At 36.2% G+C, this 22,213-nt stretch overlaps 1 protein-coding gene across 5 annotated transcripts in view; it reads left to right on the top strand.

The window, feature by feature from the left end:
* ANO3 (anoctamin 3) overlaps positions 1–22,213 on the top strand; it is a 344,736-nt gene that overhangs the window by 253,075 nt on the left and 69,448 nt on the right. For all 5 annotated transcript variants that reach the window (XM_033120578.1, XM_033120577.1, XM_033120579.1 and 2 more), the window contains 4 exons: positions 2,820–2,941; positions 7,956–8,090; positions 15,659–15,755; positions 21,973–22,033. In XM_033120578.1, coding sequence (XP_032976469.1) covers positions 2,820–2,941; positions 7,956–8,090; positions 15,659–15,755; positions 21,973–22,033 — 415 coding nt within the window. The remainder of the gene's footprint in view (positions 1–2,819; positions 2,942–7,955; positions 8,091–15,658; positions 15,756–21,972; positions 22,034–22,213) is intronic.

Here is a 22,213-nt window from a genome sequence, read left to right as displayed (position 1 = left end):
GTTCACACTCCAATATAAGTCATAATAGGTAAATTGTGTCGAGTACTTTCCTATTCGGCATTGAGCTAAATGTTTTATATGTATTATTTTATTGAATACTTGCAAGAGCGCCTTGAGATAGACAACGATATTACTCAGTTTTATAAATAAGTCATCGAGGCATGGCAAGGCTTAGTATCAAAGGTACAGTCTTGAGTCCAGGAAGCCAGACTCCAATGCTTCTATTCGTGATGGTATACCTACGTATTACAGGAAGTAGAATAATAATAAGAGGCTCTCAGTGTATGTCCTTCAGCAAGCCTTGTGCATGTATTTTCCCACTATCCTGACAGTAATCCTGGCGCAGTAGATATTAGTATTCCCATTTTAGAGATGCAGAAACAAGGATCAGAAACATTAAACACCATGCAAAATATGACACAGTCCATAAATGGTAAAGTGTTCGGAGTGGCAAACCTAGGCACTAGAAGAGCTTCTATACCAAAGGAAAGTTTGGTTTGTTTTGTTTTAGTAATTGGTCTATATAACTAATGTGTGTTCTTACAGTTCGTTTGACAGTTTCTTGCATGAAATTTGGAACCTATTAGGATTGTGTTGTAAGTAATAGTCATTTTCCCATTTATTCTTGTAATTTGGTAAAATCTGGAACATATAACACAAAACAATTAGAAAACTATAGTATTGAAATATGAGTAACTAAAGAAAGCAGAAAGTGAATAAAATGTACTTGGAATTTTCTATTGATTTTAAATGCTACTACTTGAAGAAAGAAAAGCAAGGCTTGCTTACAGGAAAAGAGAATCAATCACATTGACTCTGTACTTTTATTTAAAGACACTTCACAATCTGTGGCTTCTTTCTTTCTTGATGCAGGCATGTTGCTAGTGTCAGTATCATATTTTTTCACTCCTCTTTGAAATTTATGTTTTACTTACAAAGAGACAATGGCTAGAGGGAAGGCAAAGACATTTCCAGGGGAATTTGGCATGAAAAAGATGAAAGAAATGGATCAAAAGGGATATTTATGTGAGAAAGACTTTGCCTAAGATCTTGAGAGTGGAGACAGAGGAAAAGTGTGGTGGTTGGAGGAAGGGACCGAATATAGGGATGGACTGGATCACTGAATGTACGTGGTCCTCTGGAAAGGGATAGAAATATATGGGTGAGCGGTATCATCACTTTGGTCAGTTTTCTCATGCAGCCCACCTTATGTTACTGTAAACCCAGAACCGTATGGATGATTGAGGTTATTGAGCAGAGTTAGAACAATGATGCACTAGAGATTCTAAAGCTTAGCACCTAAAACCCTGAAATTATTTATGTTTGATCACTGAGGCCAGGAAGAAAAGTCATGTATTTTAGAAAAATGATCAGTAATGATTAAAAGAGAGGTACTACTTTGGTTCACTTCCCATTACATACTCAATCTCAGGGTGGTCTCCCTTAACAAATCCATCCAATTTTAGAAGCAGACAGACCTTTTCCCAAGTGAATGTCTCACACCTGGAATCTTAATGTTTGCTTCCATATCCTTTCCTTCCAATCTTTATGCTTTAAACACCTTGAGCTCCCTTAGGGAAGAAAACCGTGGACTACACTTTAACTGTACTTCACCCTTACCTAATTATCTATTTCATTAGAAAGCCAGAGGTGAAATGCATATGGATGTCTCATTTCAGCCTCGAGACATCTGCAGAACCTGATTCAAGGTGTCTTCTTTCTTCGTAGGAACTCACAGCCCTGGTTATCATTCAAATGATAGTTTTGCAATTTTCAATGGCCACAATATGTCAAATACCTAAAATTCACATTGATTTTGTACTTCCTATGTGCCTGGCACTTTATAGTGATTATCCAAGTGAGCCCTCACAAATCCCTCTGTATCGTGTGTCATTAATATTTATTTGTATCCCCATCACCTTGCCGAGGAAACTGAGGCATGCAACACTTGTTTTAAATTTTCATCAAACTTTTCATAAAAGTAGAGTCACACATTGGAGTGAGGAGAGGGATTTTATCAAATCCTGTGTCCTACATTCTAGTTCAGAAAAGATAGTCACCATAGCTATTGCCCTCTTTTTTAACCATAAAAGCTGAGCAGTTCAGCCTTCAGGAAATACTTTTCTCTGTAAGGTATATATATATGTATGTATATGTATATTCTATGTTTTTGAAATTGCAACCCATATGACAGATTTTTAATGGAGGGGGATATAAAGAATTTGAAAACATGCTTTAATTTTTGGAATAACTTATCCGAAGTAAGTTTTAAGGAATTTAGAATTTAAAAATGTGACTAGCACTGGTGACAGGCCTCACACTTTTTGAATGAGCATGTACCCTCTTCCTTAGCATCTACAAATGAAATAAATATTTTCTTTATTTTCTAAATTTTTATTAAGTTTATTGGGGTGACATTGGTAAGATTATTTCTTAAAGCAGAATAATACTCAATTTCTGAACTAAGGTTATAACAATTTCTCTCCATGGTGGTGAAGACAATTGTGTTTATTAAAAGACCTTAGGTTCCAAACAGTGAAACCTGCAGTCTAGTTTACTTTAAGGGAAAGGAATCTCATTGGTTTAAAAATGGAATTTAAGACAGGATTTTAAAGGAACTATCAAAATATTTTCGATGAAATAGAGATACATAAAGGCATTGACTACATCATTCCAGAGATGGGCTTCAGTTTACAATTTCTGAAGCTTTCAGTAAGTTGTTCAATTATTCTGTAAGAAAACAAATGAAAGCAATTCCTCTGTAGTTGAAATTTCACTAAGACAATGGATAGCGATTGATCTTGTTTGATCTGTTTCAGGGCGCCTACAAGAGTAGCCAGCCCATCAAAACCCACGGACCTCAGAATAACAGACATCTATTGTATGAGCGCTGGGCACGCTGGGGGATGTGGTACAAGCATCAGCCCCTGGATTTAATCAGGTACTGTGCGTGGATTCATAATGGAAGATAGTATGCTGTTCTGTTGTCATGTTCTTAGGTTTGGAATTATTTCATTTACCCATCAAATCATCTGTATCAGTCAGGAATAAATAAGCCTTTAAATGTCTTTTCAATAAAAGGAACTGTAATTTAGAAAATTGGTTACACAGGGGATGGAAAGGCTGAGAACTCAAACAGGGATAGTGAGGCAACCAGAGATGCCAGAGAGAGGCAACAGCAGCAGAAAACTGCTAACTCCCCTAAAACTGGAGGGGAAATTGGATGAAGAACACTTGAGAGCTCCATACCTGGGCCGTTACTGGGCAGAATCGTACAATCCATGATTACACCTGCTGCAAAAAAGTGAAGGTGTTGAGAGTGGAGCCATTGTGAAGGCATGGCTACTGTGGGGACAGCCCAAGATGCCCAGGAGAGAAAATGTCCTGGCTTCTCCCTTCCTTGCGCCTTTGAGTCTTCTAGTATCTCCTGGCCCAACTAAACTAGGAGCAATTTACAAGGACAGCAACATAATCGACTTCCCTGTGAAAACAAATCAAAATAGGGAAAGGCAAAAAATGAATCTGGGAGCAAAGAGGAAAATGACCAACACAGCATCTGTGCGTGTATTTATCTTCCAACAAAGATTTAGTATCTGTTCCATTGCAAGAAGTACAGTCTAGTGAGCAGCTGTCCTTGACTGGAATTAGTCTTGAAATACCTCTGCACCCATGATTTATTTTATTTTGATGGAGGATACTTTAAAAAAAAAAAAATCAGGAAACATGTATTTAAAAGGACTTACTCAAGTCCTAGGCTAACTATAAATACTTATAGAAGGAAAGGGAAAAAAGCATTTGTATGCTTTTTTTATAAATATAAATTTAAAATGGTTATAAATATTGATATTTTAAATTGTTTATGAAATAGAAATATCAAGATCCACTCATAACTGTACCAGCAGGGAACTGATAGAACTGGTAGAATAGAAGGGGTATTTGAAGAGAAGTTCATAAAAGAATTATGTGCAGAAGTGTAAATAGGATCAAGTGAACTAGCAAATGATGTGAAGCTTCCAGAGACTAGTAAAAGCTGGATGCTGTTATGAAACTTAGGCCTGCAAGGACAAGGGAGGAAAGCAGTCAGCAGAACCTGTCAAAAGCTGTAACCAGAGAAGGCGGGATGTTGCCCAATAGAAGCTACGGCCTTAGGAAGAAAGCAGCTACAGCCAAGCCATAACCCAAGAGGGAGAAAATCAGGATAATCACTACCCCAACACCTCTCTTATCCCACCCTGTGATCTCCAGCTGGTTCCTCCAGTTGGCCAGTGAGCCCATCAGAAAGCCAGAAGAAGGAAGGAGCATAGGTGATATAGTCCAGAGAGGCGAGCCTCCTAGGGCACATAGCAGAAAGGAAAGGGTAGAGCATGGATTTGGATGCCCAAAGCATAACATCCAGCACCAAATCATTTTTTATTTCAAACAGTAAATACTTGGGTATATGCAAAATCAAGAAGCTTTGATTCTAATTCTGTCAGTTACAACAAAGTATCAGATTTTTATTTGTGCAGGTGAAAGAAATATTATTTTAGAGCTATATGAACACAGTGAGATGTGCTCATTCACGAAATCAAGTATGATAATAAATATGTCCGAAATTAAAAAAATGAAGTTTGGATTTTCTAGCAAGCATTTCAGTGTCCATAATCACTTATCTATAGGAGACATTGCTATTCTTACAGAGGTAATTTCAACAAGCCATCTTTATTTTCAATAAATAAGGTTATTCAGCTGTTCTTACCAATTCTTTGGCTGTTGCTATAGAAGGGAAATTTTGCTTATGAAAATAATATATTTCACGCTCAACTGTCTAAAGGGAGAAGGATGTCGTGAATCCCTCCCATCCTGCCGAAGATGAAGGCCATAAAAGAATATAGATGGTATTTCAGCAGGTTCCTACTCTTTAGGAACTTGCTGGTTACCAAAATCGAAGTGGTGATAACGCAGACATGCATCTTAAACTATATAATCTTATTTGGAGTATAGTTGTTCTTAGACTACACAGTTTTGAGGACATGGATCTCATTGTGTTGCTTCTTATCTGTAGTGAGAGAAAGAGGGGCTTCACGAGTTGGGTTTCTTATATACTTTGATCATGGAAGATTGAGACCAGACTAGACCTACAGACAAGGCCTGTATTCTCTCGTGCTGAAACAAACAGTTCATTAAGAGTGGATGAAAGGGGAAGGGGCTGTCACGTCTTTTCTCTTTTTATAAACAACCATTTCTAGACACGTGGTTGTATTTTTTTTTTTTTCATTTTAAGAATGAATTCAAACATTTACTAGCCAAAACCTGTCTTAGTTTCGGTCTTTTCTCAAATGGAAAAATATTTGAATCTGAAAAAAGCCCATTGTAAAAATTGTCAGCTATACAACCTGCAAAATAGTTGTGTGGCATTTTTTTAAATGTTTCACCATAGGCATCAGAGGGATTCAGATTTAAAAACTAAATGTAATAATACTCTTAAACAGTTCGCTTCATCATTTCTGTATTTATGATAGAGGTTATTTGAGCAGCAGAATCCTGTCATCGAATGAAATGTCACCTAGGGTACCAATATGTAAAACAGATAAGAAGAAAATGGCTATGGGTGAAGTGCGATGGGGAAGTGACACAAATAGCAACCTCTGTTCCTCCTTGTGTTGTCATGATTTTTCAAGTACCTTTAAGAAACACTTAGACATCCTAGAAGATTATGAATGCCAATATTCTAGGTCAAGGGCATTGGCTTTCTGTGTATGTGTGTTAGATGAAAGGCATTTTCATCAGCCTTCTTTGCCTAAAACTCTCATCCCTCTCCTGAGACAGATCTGAAGTCTGCCATAACTTAGGTGATTATGCGCCCGTCCAATAACATTGTTTCTCCTCTTAACCTTCAACAATGTGTAATTGAAAATCTTGGTATAGTGCTGTCTGTATAAGGTGTCTCTCTGAGCAATCCTCTGTAATCATTATTATAAAGATATTTCTACCTATTAGTAATAAGTGCTAAAAACCCTACTCTAACCCACAGAGTGACACTTGTTTAAAGGAACAAAGGTTTTCTTGAAATACCTGTTAATACAGTAAGGTTCTGTCTCAAAGCAGATTGTTATCATTATATAAAAAATGAATGAACTATTGATCCATACCTATAAATAAAATATCAGATAAATGATGCTTAGTGGACAATGACTCCATGTCTATATCTGGTAGGATATAAACAAATTTCAGTTGGCTCAATACAGAGAAGAAACTAGAAAAATGATTTTTAGAAACAGAAATCTTATTAAGGAAAAAATAACGAGGGAATTTTCTTCCCCGCAAGAATCACTGCCTAGTGCAATATTTCCAAATGAACTGCAAAACGCTAAGCTTTAAAACTCTCATTGGGATAAAACTGTGTGTTAAGTATCCATTTTTAGAAGATGTAGATGAAACAGTAGTAGAGAATTCGAGAAATTATTTCTTACCAGAGCTTTATAAATTGCATGACAGTTAATATTGACAGTAGAATTGGTGAGGAAAGAACGACTGAGTAGTCATTAGAACTGCTTTCTTCATCTGCCATTTCCGTATCAACTACATTCATCAGCTGATGGGAATTAAAATACATTCATTTCCTTAGCGTCGTTTAATACTTCCTGTGGTGAGAACCAGTGAAACAAGACAGAGGTCCACGTAATTGCCATAAAGTGCTGTAAATTTAGGAATGAAATGTGGGTGAGGGCAGTGTGGGGCCAGGAACCGGGGCATCGGACCCAAGGTTGGAGTGGAAGTCAGAAAAGTCTTCAGGGAAGAAGTGATATAAAGTGAAGGGTTAGTACAAGACAGACAGGGAAAGAAGGTGAAATGTAATATTTTGTGTCATTGGAATTAATCCCTGGTCATTCACAAAAGGTGTATAAATTCACAGATTCAGCCTGAAATGGAGAGAGCAAGGAAGTAAGTTTATTCAAGAAAGACGCAGGCATAGAAGCTCCCGGGGCAGACACCTGCACCTAACTTTAGGTTAGCTTTTTCTTATATAGGAAAGGGTAGGTAAATTTCCTTACAGCAGGAGATGTGACGTATATAGACTGAGGTCATTTGATTGACATGTGTTGGTTATATATCTAGTTTCTTTCTGCACATGCTCTTACCCAGAATGCATACAGAAAAACCCACAGGGGGGTCCAAGCCTTAATGTTCATTTTATTTTAATTGTATTATAATGAGGCTAGAGTTCAACTAACTGACAGCTTTCAACAGTTTGCTCATGTGTGAAGAACCAGTTAATATCAGTTAGGTCTCATCTCCTTTTTTTTGGAGTGTTTGGACATTTTGAATTATTTCTAGGGGATGAGCCTGAGTGGTTTCTGGGGAGGGGATGTGGGCCTGGGCAGCCCCCCTTCAGGTTCACTTTTATTAACCCTTTTCTGCCTCATCATAATATTCCACAATAGTAACCAAGGAAAGAATCATGTGCTCGGGCAATTGCAGAGTGGAACTTTGTGGAGGAAGATGTGACATAATTGTACAAATCGTGTCTAGCGTAAGGGAATCTGGCCAAGGGTGCAGTGAGACTGAAATTGAATCTGCTTTCAGCATCCACCTAGAGAGGAGACTTTTTTCTCATTTATGCAAAAGCAATATGGCGTAGCACAACTCTGTGTATGGAAAACAAAAAGGGATTGTGCTAGGAGGATGGAGAAAAGCAAGAATTAACTTATAAAAAGCTTTGTGAGACGAAGTAAGTTTGACATAGAAGTAAACACATTTTATAAAATTGTGCCTATAAGGAGAATGTTTAAAAATAAACAATGTCATCATCATTAGATTAATTAACAATCAGGAATATTAAGATAACCCAGATGGAGCTGACAAGGAAGTGAGCTGGTAGCCTCAAGTGTCCAGCTGAAATTCTGAGTAGGTGTGATCAGTATTTGTAGTGTCACTTACATCACCTCAAGCTAACAATTTGCCTTCTCGTGCAGGCTATATTTTGGAGAGAAGATTGGGCTATACTTTGCTTGGTTGGGATGGTATACTGGAATGCTGATTCCTGCAGCACTGGTTGGCTTGTGTGTGTTCTTCTATGGAATATGTACAATGAATGCAAGTCAAGTAAGGTAAGCTATCAACAGACTTATTTAAAATTATTGGCCTTCCTTCTAATTGGGCAAAAGCTTTATGATAATGCTGACTATAAAAAACATGTGATGGTGCTACGATTTATTTGTTGGGTTTTTGTTGTTTTTTGGTAGGGAAGCAGCACTAGAAAACAAGGTAATTGCTCTACTTTTATATTTCAAATTCTCTTTGAATAAGTTCTGAGATTGTTTCTCTTTATGCCAAATGTTTCATGCTAATATATCCCACATAATAATTCAAGAATGAAATAGACAGTTTTATATAATTTACATGCACATAGCATTTGGTAGTCTAGAATGCCCTCTCAATAGATTAGTTAAAATAATTATATAGCTACAGGTTTTTTAACACAATATAGAAACCTTCCAAGTACATGGTTTCATTTAATATAACCTTTACTACCACCCTTGGAGATGAGTATTCTTTTTTGCAGGTGAGGGGGCCTTACATAGTTAAAGATGTCTAAACAAAATATTCACGGCACCTAAATCCTGCTCTAAGCATTCAGTTACTCTCCTGAGAACATAAAATTACTTCCTACTTTCTTCTTACTCTTTATAGGGACAGATAGTTATATTTATTTTTTCCCTCAACTTAAGATGTAAAGATAGCAGTGAAATAAGGTTCAACAAAAATCACACATCTATCAAAATGGTGATTCTTCTGTTAAACTTGAAGTGACTCCAGATTTGGACATGGGAACACTATTTTATTATTCAGCAGAGGCAAGAGTCACCCTGGCAGCACAGAATCATCCTAACAGCAAGTTCTATTTCCTATATGACAAGGATATCAAGTTCAACCTTGTGTGATACAATTCAAAATATGAAACAGCACCTCTCGCCTCCTGCAAAAGCTCGGCACTTTTTCTCCTTCATTCCAACTTTTAACCATGACTTTGCTACTAGGCAATAATCACAATAGTTAATAGGTCATAAAAATGCATTTTTTAGAATTTTAAAAATATATATACATAATATGCCTATATATATGTATAAGAGTTTTGCTTAAAAACAAAATACTTTCATTATCCTAGAGATGAATCCTGTTCCATAACCAACTTTCTTGATTTGGTATCTCAGAGTCCAATTGTCCTTCCAAAGAACAAATGACAATTAGCATGAAAACAAACAAAGAAGCAAAAAACACGTTCTGTTCAAAAGCATTTTATCTATAAATATAAATTTTATCTATAAAAAAAAGCATTTTATCTATAAATATAAATATAAATAAACAGGTTTATTTCAGAGTTTGGCAAAGTCACTACCACTCTGGAAGGTGGCATCTTCCAGGACATACTTGCGCCCAAGGAAAAAACCTGTCCATTTTGGGCATTTCTTTATATGCTGTGGAATCAGGAACCTCTGAGGCTAAGGAGTGAGGTTGTGATTTGGAGTTACAGTGTCTTGAAAAGAAAAACTCTTTTTACTAGTTTTCTATTCTCTGTTTCTATGAGTTTGGCTTTTTTTAAGATTCTACGTATAAAGTGATACTATGCAGTATATTTATTTGTCCAGCTTATCTCTCTTAGCGTAATACCCTCAATGTGGTCAAAAATGGTAGAATTTCCTTCTTTCTCATGGCTGAATAATATTCCTGAGTGTGTGTGTGTTAATATTCACGTGTGCACATGCATGTATCACATCTCTACCCATTTATCCACTGATGGACACTGATATTTACATATCTTGGCTATTTTAAATAATGCTGCAATGAACAAGGGAGTACAGATTTCTTTTCAAGATCCTGTTTTCATTCCCTTTGAACATATATTCAGAAGTGGGACTGCTAGACAATATAGTACTTCTATTTTTAATTTTTTGAGGAATCTCCATATTGTTTTCCATAGTTGATACACCAATTTACATTCCCACCAACGTGCACAAGAGTTCCTTTTTTTCGACATACTCACCAACACTTACTATCTCTGTCTTTTTTATTAAGGCATTCTTTGAAGTGACAGCTCATTGTGCTTTTGATTTGCGTTTCCCTGATGATTAGTGATGTTGAGCATCTTTTCATGTGCCTGTTGGTTTGTATATCCTCTTTGAAAGAAGGTCTATTCAATTCCTTTGCCTATTTTAAAATCAGATTGTTTGGGTTATTTTTGTTTGGTTGGTTTTTTTTGCTATTGAATTGTGTGAGTTCTTCATGTATTTTGGATGTTAACCCCTTTTATATGATTTGAAAATGTTTTCTCCTGTTTTGAAGGTTTTTTGTTTTTTGTTTTTTTTCATTATGTTGATGGTTTCCTTTGCTGTGCAGAAGCTTTTTAATTTGATGCAGTCCGATTTATTTATTTTTGCTTTTGTTGCCAAATTCTAAAAATACTCCCAAGACTAATTTCAAGGAGCTTACCCTCTATGTTATTTTCTAAGAGTTTTATGGTTTCAGGTCTTAAATTCAAGTCTTTAATCCATTTTGAGTTGATTTTTGTGTATGGTGTAAGATAAGGGTCCAACTTCATTGTTTTGCTTGTGGATATCCAGTTTTCACAACACCATTTATTGAAGAGACTGTCCTTTCACCATTCTATACTTTGGGCTCCTTTGTCAAAAATTGACCACCGATGCATGGATTTATTTCTGGATTCTCTATTCTGCTCCATTGATCTGTGTCTGTTGTTCTGCCAATACCATACTGTTCTGGTTACTACAGATTTGTAATATTGTTTGAAATCAGGAGGTGTGATGCCTCCAGCTTTGTTCTTCTTTCTCAAGATTGCTTTGGCTATTTGGGGTCTTTTGTGGTTCCATACAAATTTTAGAATTGCGCTTTCTATGTCTGTGAAAATACCATTGAAATTTTGACACAGATCCCACTGATTCTGTAGATTTCTTTGGGTAGTATGGACATTTTAACAGTATTAATTCTTTCAATCCATGAGAAGGGAATATCTTTCCATTTGTTGTGTCTTCTGCAATTTCTTTCATCAATGTCTTATAATTGTCAATGTACAAATGTTTTAACTCCTAGGTTTAATTTATTCCTAAGTATTTTATTGCTTTCGATGATGTGATTATAAATTGGATTGTTTTCTTAATTTCTCTTTTTGATAATTCATTGTTAGTGTATAGAAACACAACTATATTTGTATACTGATTTTGTATCCTGCAACTTAACTGTTTATTAGTTTAACAGTTTTTTGGTGGAGTCTCTAGGGTTTCAGAAAAACACTCTTTTAAAATTAATTGAATACAGAAAGAAAATTATTTCTTAGACAGTTAGCTACTGTTCAGGTTGGTTCCCTGGAAAACATATTCACAAGGTTTTATCATGTCTGTAGACTTCCCCTTCCACTCCTACAAAGCTGAAAATGAACAAAAGGCAATGAAAGGAATAGATTTCCTGTTCCTATTGATTTATGTACCAACGGAGTAAATTAGGCTCCTTTCGTATGAAATAATTCTTTAACCTTTTGTACAAGCAGCGTTTTAAAAGGCATTAGCAAACTCTTTTCTTCAGTGCTTTATGGTATTATATTACTGCTACTTCTGTCACACTATAATTAAGATCTTGTCAGACTTTCTATTCTAAACCAAGATAAGCTTCACGAAATATCTTGATTTTAAAATTTTCATGGAGCTGAATTTTTCTAGTCAAAGCGTCAGACGTGGTTAAGCTGTGGGTGCTTTCATGGTGGGTGTGGAAAGGACACAGGCTTTTATTTTGTGTTGCTCTATTTTAGTACACTCTTTTTCATTTATTGCAAAGAAACAAAATGTTAAAAAGCTGAGGATTGTGTTGTATTTATTATGTTTCTACCAGCTATGTTCATGTAAATGAAAGTCGTATTTCTTAATTACCCTAGAGTTAATGACAGAATTATGTGAAAATCAAGCTGTAGATTATTTATTGTGTATATATGTATGTGTATATATTTGCATGCGTCTAACCAAATGTGGTCAGATTTGTGCTTAGGAGAGAACATAGGAATATGAAAATGAACAGGCAGGTAGGTACAGCCTGCTTCTTGGTCCCTGGGTTTCAGGTCCAGAGCAAACAGCAGAAACCCCAACTTTCTGGTCCATTGTTTCCTCTTTGGCTTTAGAATTCACCAAGAATTTGTTGTGGTCCTCAGTATTGACCAGCTTTTCAAAAGCTGTCAGGTACTAAAGGACCTCTCAAATACTCTCCTGTCAATATCATTAGCAAGAAGGGTTTCTTTGATTTTTTTAAGTGCCTATGATGTGCCAGACATATTATCAATATCCCTTATGTCATATCCCAGTTAGATATTATCTCCATCCAGAGATGAAGAATTTGATCCTCAAAGATGTAAGTGACTTGGTCGGGGGAATATATCTAGTAAATGGTAAACTAAGTTTCAAATCTGTAGCTGATGTATATTTTTTAATTGTGGTAAGAACATTTAACATGAGATCTACCCTCTTTAAGGGCACATTACAGTATTGCTAACTATAGGTACAACATTGTATGGCAGATTTCTAAAACTTTCGTTGCATAACTGAAATGTTATACCTGCTGGACAGTAACTCCCTATTCCCCACCCTGCCCCCCCACTGGCAACCAACATTCTGCTCTGTTTCTATGAGTTTGACAATTTTAGATGCCTAATGTAAGTGGAATCATGCAAAATTTCTCCTTCTATTACTGGCTTATTTCACTTAGCATAATAACCTCCAACTTCATCTATATTGCTACATATGGCAGGATTTCCTTCTTTTTTATTTAAGACTGAATAATACTTCATTGTATGTTTGTACCACATTTTCTTTATCCATTCATCTATCAAAGAATATTTGGGTTATTTTTATATCTTGGCTGTTGTGAATAATGCTGCAATGAATATGGGAATGCAGATATCTCTCCAAGATCTTGATTTCAGTTCTAAGATATATATATACACACACACACACACACACACACACGCACACACATATATATCTTAGAACTATATATAGTTATATATAATTATATATATATAACTTAGAAATATATATATATATATATATATATATATATATATAAAATAGAACTATCATGTAATCCTCCAACAATCCCACTTCTGGATATATATATATATATATATATATATTTATATATATATATATAAAATTTTTTGAGGAACCTCTATATTATTCTCCATAGTGGGTGCACCATTTTACAGTCCCACCAACAAGGTAAAAGTGTTCCAAATTCTCCACATCCTTGCCAACACTTGTTATCTTTGTTTTGTTTTGTTTGATTATAGCAATCTTAACAGGTATGAGATAATATGTCGTGATTTGCTTTGCTTTTCCCTGATGATTGTTATCTGATTCTAAAATCCATGCTTTACTCATGTTTCCACACCACCTTCCCTTAAACCTACTTAAATATTTTCACAACTCCCCAAATGGACATCACCAAGCATCATTTTCCATGCTTTGTACAGAAAGCATCAAGACCCTAGAGCGGGTCCATGTATCCACCCCCAAATGGACGAATTGGACCCTCCTCCCATTATCTTAAATAGTGTTAATTATTATTTCTTTTGAATCATCTCCTGATCTGTATATCTAACAGTAGATATAAAACAAAAGAAAGCCTCAATTCAAGTGGTGGTTTATATTATCAGGCTCAGCAAGAGATTGAAAAGCAATCACTGGGCACTCTCCCTCCCTCTAGTGGTTAAATAAAGTCAAAGACATTTGCGATCATCGCAAATCCCTTATTTTAAGCTAAAAAAATACGTTGTCAAAAATTGTTTCATATATTTTATATTGCATAGCAAGTTAAGGTTTGATCAACTTATAAAAAATGAGTTTAGTGGTTTTGGAATTAAAAGTAGGACTCAGTTTGATGGCCTGGATTCTAGACTTGGTGCTTTTGTTTGACCATTTGGAAAGTGAGGAAGATGATGTAGTATAAACCAAATTTAATACCTTTTTAGTATAAGATTTCAGTGCAGGACACATTGTGTCATTTTTGAAACACAATGAAGTATGATAGCAAGCCCATTTTAATCAAAATTTTCTTTAAGAAGTATGTTAATTCTCTTGTTCCTACAAATTAATACTATTTTGGACAGAAGATATAAACTTCTCGGCATTTGGGGTTTCTAAAATGTGTATTTTATATGCTTCCTCCTACTCCATATAGATACCCTGATTACTAGAAATAAAATGTGTGTAAAAGTGGGAGAATTATAGTATATATATAAGACCCATTACACCATCATTGTCATTAATAATTTAGTTTTTGATAGCAAAGTCCTTTTAACATGAAATAAACTTATCCTTCTTTCATGTGTGTTATAATTGTTGGAGAACTGGACCGAGAATCAGAAAAACTTAAACTTAGTTCCCTGAAGTACCTACTGTATGACCTTGAGTAAATCACTTAAATTAAACATCAGTTTCTTCTCAATTGTGGAGATGATTACCATTGCAGGAGATTGCAGTGAGGACTAAATTTAATGGATATGAACTTATCTTTGCTCACAGTAAAGAACTGTATTGCTATATAGTATTCTTACTTTTTAATCGGACTTTGACTTGAGATTATGTACATCCAATACTTGAAATACACACGCATTCTGTTTTGCTTCATTCAAAGTGTATACATTTCTGAAAACAACAAATCTTGCTGTAAAAACTGCCAATTAAACTTTTATTAACGGTTGCATTTCCAGGCTTATTTTCAAAAGCCTTGAAATTGCTTTCAACATTTGCAGAGCAGATTTAAAGAAAATGTGTTCAAAGGATACTGAGTGGGAAGAACCATGTATGACAGATAAAGGCACAAAACATCTTAAACATAGGTTGCTGTGAACTCTCAGGCGGTGAGGGCTTTGAGAAATTATCACAAAGTCATCTACAATGTGTGCTGAGATTTTAAAATGTAGTGGCATACAACTGAAGAGACAAATATTGTAAAGTTACATTCTAATAGAGAATATAATACATTTCAGTAAACACAAACGATGTCATGTCATCACGACAGTGTATGTCAGGCACCGCGAACAAAAAAAAAAACCTCCCACAAATTTCCAATGAATATAATGCACTGACCGACTGCCATGGAGGTTATGAAGTTGTGTGAATTATGGATGCCGTTCATTTTGGTGATTCTCAGGCAGTGAGATCCAGGGGCAAGAGCAAGAGACTTAAGAAATCAGAATGGTCCAATTTTTGTTCCAGCTCAGCTACTTCAAAGCCGATGAGCTTGGTTAAAACTGCTTTGGGTGTTCCTCCCAGGATTATCCTGTGTGCCGTGAAATCATATGTAAAGGTATCTTTGTGACAAAGCCCCAGAAGTGGCCCCCACGTATAAAATATGGCCTATGATCATTACAATATCTGGGGGGAGATTTCTAAAAACAAAGAAGTAACCAGAAACCTCGGCATCACAAATAGCCTAAAAATTCAGGTTGGACCCACAGTCTTAAAAGTTCTTTCCTCACGTTTCCACCACTCCCCACCATTTGCATTTCTTCTTTTCCTTTCTGTCATGCTGCTCCCCACAGTGTTGTCTGTAGGAGCTAAGCACCTTTCTGAACAAGGAGGTTCATGCGTTCTTTTTTTCTCTTTGATTTCTCAAGCCAAGAAATTTGCAAGGCTACTGAAGTCTTCATGTGCCCTCTCTGTGACAAGAACTGCTCACTACAGAGACTCAACGATAGCTGTATCTATGCCAAGGTGAGTGTGTTCCTTCACATTCTCTTCCCTGCGCTCTACTTTTTCTAAGAAACATGTAGTAGTAAGAATTCCTCCAGCAAATTGCTTTTTATCAAAGTTAAATATCCCCCAAGAGTTTCAACAACCAGTATCACTGACAGTGGAATAAAATGTCCCTCTGCAGCAATTACAAACGAGTGTATTTTTATGTGAATATCATTCTCTTCCTTTGTTTTTAAAATTGATTATTGCCATCATAGACACAAACTTCCACTTGGAATGATGTCTATATTATTTTTAGGAGAAGTTGCTTATTTTTATTACTAATGATTACGTTTGAATCTTCCATGAAAACTCACGAAATTAAAATTCTCCTAATTTTACAGAGAAAAGGAAATATACCGAAAGTTCTCAAATTGCTGCCTATTTGAATCACCTGAAGGTGTTTAAAACTGAAGCCCAAGCAACAGCCCAGCACAATTAAATCAGAATTTTGAAGTTTGAAAGCTAGGCATCCATCAGCATGTTTCAAAATTGCCCAGGTGATTCCAATGCGCATACAAGTTTGAGAAACTGAACTTTACAATTATTATTGTTTATTGGGAAACTGGTTTTATATGGACCTGTGAAACCAACACCACAATTAAGATAATGAACATTCCATCAGTTCCAAAAGTTTCCTCACGTCCTCTTGTAATCTCTGCCTCCCACCCTCCCAACCTCTAGTTGTGGTCAGACAACCACCTTCTTTCTGTGATTATAGATGTTTGTATTTCCTAGACTTTTACATAAATGGAAGTATATCGTGTATGATTTTTTTCTGGCTTCTTTCACACAGCAGAATTATTTTGAGATTCATCCATGTTGGAACATTTGCCTGTAGTGGACCATGCCTCTTGATTCGGAATAGCATTGCATTATGTGGCTTTGGCAGAGTTGGTTTATCCATTCATTTGTTAATGGACTTTTGGGTTGTTTCGAGTTGTTGTCGTTCTCAGTAAAGCTGCTCTGTACATTCATTTACAAATCTTCCTACAGACAAGTACTGTTGTTTCTCCTGGGTAAATACCTAGGAGTAAAATACCTGGATTATATGATTGATGGATGTTTCACTTTCTAAGAAACTTCCAAACTATTTTCCAAAGTATTTATATCGTATGACATTTCTGCCAGCAGTGTATGAGAGTTCCAGTTTTCCATGTAGTCACACTAATCCTTAGGATGGTCAGCATTTTGAATTTTAACTATTCTAATAGATACCACATTGTAGTTTAGTTGGTTGAAAATAATTTGATCCTTTGGGTCTTGATTTTAAGAGTTATGTTATAAAATCACATGCCTGAAACTCATATAATATAAAGAACCAATGTCATCCCAATAAATTGGATTAAATTAAAATGAATGATTTGTGAGGTGGGCTCCCAGCAGGGCTCCATCTCGCGGTACTGCCCACGGACTCTACCCGGTAAAGAGGATTTCCATTCTGGCTGCTGAGCTACAATAGGCGCTATTCCTGTGTCTGTGTGAGCTCCTGACACTGTCACCTCTAATTCTTTCAGATGGTTCTTTCCTCAGGCAGTGTCCTCACATACATGCTGATGGGGGCAGGGTCTGGGTCGTCCCTCTCTGCATCCTGCTATCTCAGTGTGGTACCCGGAGGCAGTCATAATACTCACTTCATTTGTTTCCTAGCGCTCAGGGAAACATTGCCTAACATCCATTGTCTTGAAATCTATTCCTTTATATATTTTGTACACTCCTTGATTGTTTCCAGAATAGGAGTAAAATCAGTCACTGTCACTCCATCGTGTTCAGAAGTAAAAGTAACTATACAATTAATTTTGACAAGGCTGGTTATAAACTCAAAACACTCAGTATCCTATAAGACCAAACTTAGTAAAATTAGCTCCTGAATTATTGATCTGGAATGCATGGCTTGTGAAAAGTCTGTTTTGTTTATAGATTATTTTTTTTAACATACGCTTAGCTTTGAATTCTTTACAACGTTCCACAAAGATGTCTCATTTTGGAAAGCATTTTCGCAACACTTTTTGCAAAAGCCAAATGTGTTAGAGTTATTAGATATATATACACCTGTCCTACTCCTGGCCCATGCATTTTAAAGACATATGATAGCCTTAGGAACCCCAACAAATTCATATAAATGTTCTACTTTTACTTGGACAGATCTAGTAAAGCACACTGGCATTATCTCAACATCCACATATGGCAGAGTGATAAACTGAAGAAACTGTCCAAGGAACACTAAATCTAGGGGGCATTTGTCATCATGCAGTGTATACACCCCTCTTTTTCTTGGTAGAAAAAGAGTATGTATAGGGAGGGACATGTAAGACTCAGAAAGAATTCACTTAGTAACTAGTATAAGGAAAGTGGAAAAGGTATAATAGCTTACAGAGGAGAGTAGTGCCTTATGGAACAATAAAAGAAATGAAGCCCACCTGGATGAAATATTTAATTTGTCTTGTATTTGTTCCTGTGGCTAAGATAAAGTGTAGCTACCTGTTTTACAGCTTAAAAATCAGAATTAATCTTCCTTCATTGGATGGAAATAAGCATTCTCTTTTAATATCAGTTTATATATTTAAACACCTACAAGTTACTTGATGGGCAGTGTCAGAAATGAAAGAGTAGATTTTTACCAAAGAAACAAGCCAACCAATGTAGGATCGTCTACCTGCGTGAGCACCTCGCCACATCATCTAATAACTTGTCAATTCCTTAAGGAATCAATCACCACTTGTGACAAGTAATAGGAAATTAAGCCTTCCATATTTATTTAAAAGTATGTGTACATATGTAATTATTCCTTTAATAATTTCAAGGATGCGTTTCATGAAAAAAAAAGCTGATCCCTTCATGTGATTAAAAAAATTATATTTAAGTACATTAGCATTTTCTTTGATGATTATTTTTATTTTTAATATTTTAAAGTATGGGCATTGAGAAAGTTTTGCAACTAAGGAATTCAGTGATATTTGCACACTCATCTAAAAGCACTTGACATCACATTGTCATTTCCTATTATGTTAGGATTTGTCATTTAAGGTGAAATCACTAGATGAAGCGTCCTACATTGTTTTTTTCATGTAATTCTAAAAATGACTCAACTTTTGAAGTTAGCTTTATTCATAATAGTTATTAGTTTCTGGTTTTGTTTTATTTTTATTTCATTTTTTTTCACTTGTGCAACAAACATTTATTCAATACCCGGTATGAGCCTCAGACCATATGTTGACACCGAGGCTACAACCAAAATAGGACAGAAGATGTTTCTTCTTGGGAGAGTCGGTATTAGACTATACATCAGAATCACCTAGAACATTTGTTTAAAAGCAGATTTCTGGACCTCAAGGGTAAGCCTGAGACATTTACATGTTAACAAGCAATTCAAGTAATTCTGATTCCTAGGAGCGCACTTTAAAAAGTTATTGCCCTAAATAAGTAATGGGTTAGGGGAAGGGGAGGAACTAACGAAGTGTGTGTGTTTGATGTAGCCTGTGCCCAGGTCCAAGGGACACGTGTGGTTATATAGATTTTGCCCTGCCCAACAACTAAGGACTGAGGACGTGAGAGAGGGCTGAGTTCCAGCCTAAATCCTGACTCCTACCTCCTACCCTCTCCCCTGTAACAGCCTGGTTTGCAGGATTGAATCTGCTCAAGAGGCTCCTTGGTCTCCTTGGCCTAGAGGGACTTTAATGGGTGTGTAAGTGGCAGTTTCCAGAGCTTTATGTTTTTCTAAACCCATCAAACAATTTTAGAGAGAGATCTAGCAATTACAGTAGGGGAGACATTGACTTTGAGCTTCCAACCTAATAAGAAATTTATCTCCTTAGATAATACCCACATATATTGATTTCTAGCCACACTCAGCTCTCCAAGAAAAATCAGATATCAAAGATAATGGAGAATTTGTACTTAAACCCAGCTTTGTTTGAGGTTCAGTTTGCTTTTGTCTTCACATATTATCCCTGTTCATATCAACCGTGTTGAATGAAATGTCTATCCCTAGGCTCCCTCTGCATTAAGGAAAGCTATGGTTCTAACAAAATAATTCATTGCAAATATATGTTTGTAGACTAGACAAGCTTACTTTTGCTTTTAGAAAAGTCTGTTGCTTTGGGAATTTTCTTGCGATTTCATCTGGAGTTTTCTTTTATAGAGAAAGTATTCCTTTCCGATGAGGCAAAAGGCCTCTCCTCACTTTATTTTCCTGCCAATCACCCATAATCCGACCTTGAACCATCCACACTATGCTTGACTCTTTCTTCATCCTCTCCCCCATCTTCATTCAGCAGCTTTTATGTCAGCATCTGAAATGAAGCCCTTAGCACCTCAAGCTATAGCCACAGGCTTCTAATTGATCTTGTCTTCATCGGCTCCCTTATCATAATACATCCCACATGTAAGAGCTTAGTGGCTCTAACAGACTTTATACTTGTACAGGCCTCCTTAGGGCAAGTTCTGAAGTCTTTCCTAACTCCCATTCTAGCTTTGTCTCCCATTACATATATGTATGTGATCTCACATTATATAAACATTCTATGTTTACCACCCTGAGTCTCATAGATGTATTTCTAAAAAGTTAATGTTTGAATTTATTGAGTTAAAAAATGCCTGAAGTATTTGTAAACAAACCTAGCCGAACATAAGTGAAAATCTTGTTCAAGAAAAATATTGCATCGACTGTGACAAACCATGTCCGTGCAACACAATTTTGGCTAAGCATGGCTTTTTGTTTGCTATTTTTCTAAAAGCGTGGCTGTTTCTGGAGCAGGGGAGAGCCACTATTAGTTCCCCCTCTGCAAAGCCTCTGTTCTAACACTCTCAGAGGCTGTTTCCTGCCCTAGGTCTGTTTGTAAAGGAAACAGACAGCTGTTCAACTGCCTGACAGCAGCAGGCGTCTCTGTGGGATGCCTTCCTCTGGTAACAAAAGAGCTGAATTCCCCTGCTGGGTGTAATTTTATGAACTCTGCAGGAGAATTTCTTTATGGTCCTTTGCTCTCCTGTACATAATATATACTGATGATTGTTATGAAAACCAGTTTTTATAGCACTTGGAGAAATCTCAGACCTTAACAATCACAGAAGTTTAAAGCCCGCAAAGACATATTGCATCTCTCCACAAACCATCAAAATGAACACATCTTTTGTACAATGATATTTTCAATGCTGTTACATTGCAGGAAAATACACCCTACCTATATCTGTTTTACACATCATTTGTCGTGTGTTCCAGGTGTTACAATTAAAATACACATGAGTACCGTTTCAATGCCCCCGTCGAGCAGCCTCTGAACTATAGCCTGAGCAAAGACACCAGTCTACTCCCAATTCCTTTATAATAATGTCCTAGTGTATAATTAGCCTCTCTCCTATAAGGATAGTACCCTTATTTTCTTCATAGTTTCTGTGGTATTTATGTGACTGCCAAACATAAACTGCCTTGATTGTATCCATTCATTCTCCCTCACTAACTTAAAAAAAAATGAAGACAGTATGCAAATGAAAAGAAGCAAAGGTAAATTGGATTTACATTTTATTAAAATCAACAATCCTTTCAACCCTGAAAATTGTATTCAATAACATCTTGTAACTGTACATTGTTCTTTATAAAATCTCAGATAATGTCTGATTGAAAAACACTTGGACTATATCTTACATGTGCAGTGATTTATGAAACTTCTTAAAAACAACTTAAGATGGAATTCATTACCTCTTATACCCACTACTGGACCCGTGGCCCACTCTGAAAAGACATCAGAGAGTAGGGATAGCACTGTGATACCTTTCCATTGGAAGTACTGGCTCACTAGTGGAATTCCACAGTTTTCAACTTCTCCAAACCTAGAAGTTGTGCTGGCAAGAAGTCCACTGAAAGGCTCACTTCTTACAGCTCACACTGTAGCTTGACTCCACGGCACACAAATACTTCCTCGGGGGCTAGAACCACTTCTAAGCAGAAATGAAGGTGGGTCCAAACAGAATAAAAGGGAAGAGAAAAGAAAAGGGGGAAATGCTGATGCCTTAACATTCCCCATGGGAAAATCAGATGAAACGGTTGCAGGATCCATGAAATGATCTCATCTCTTACATTTACAAACTATAAAATAATGTGATTCCATTGGGGGAAAAAAATCATAGTAGCTAAATGCAAACAGCAATCACTGGATTATTATAACCAACAGTGTGACTAATATTTTCTGTTTTCCTTAAGGTGACATATTTGTTTGATAATGGTGGGACAGTCTTCTTTGCTATTTTCATGGCAATATGGGGTAAGTATGTCCTTCTATTACTTACTTCCTCATTTTCTGACGCTATCGCTATCTTTCTTCCTACACACATGCAGGTACACAGACACATCATCTATCAATTCAACAGTAAAGTCTCTTGCTTTGTTTGCTCTCTTCACACATTCACTGCTTCTTTAGAAATTTACCTCTTGATCTTCTAAT

The sequence above is a fragment of the Rhinolophus ferrumequinum genome, chromosome 11, assembly GCF_004115265.2.
Source record: "Rhinolophus ferrumequinum isolate MPI-CBG mRhiFer1 chromosome 11, mRhiFer1_v1.p, whole genome shotgun sequence".
NCBI lineage: Eukaryota > Metazoa > Chordata > Mammalia > Chiroptera > Rhinolophidae > Rhinolophus > Rhinolophus ferrumequinum.
Note: the sequence above shows the minus strand (reverse complement) of the source record. Positions and strands in the feature narration are given on the sequence as shown.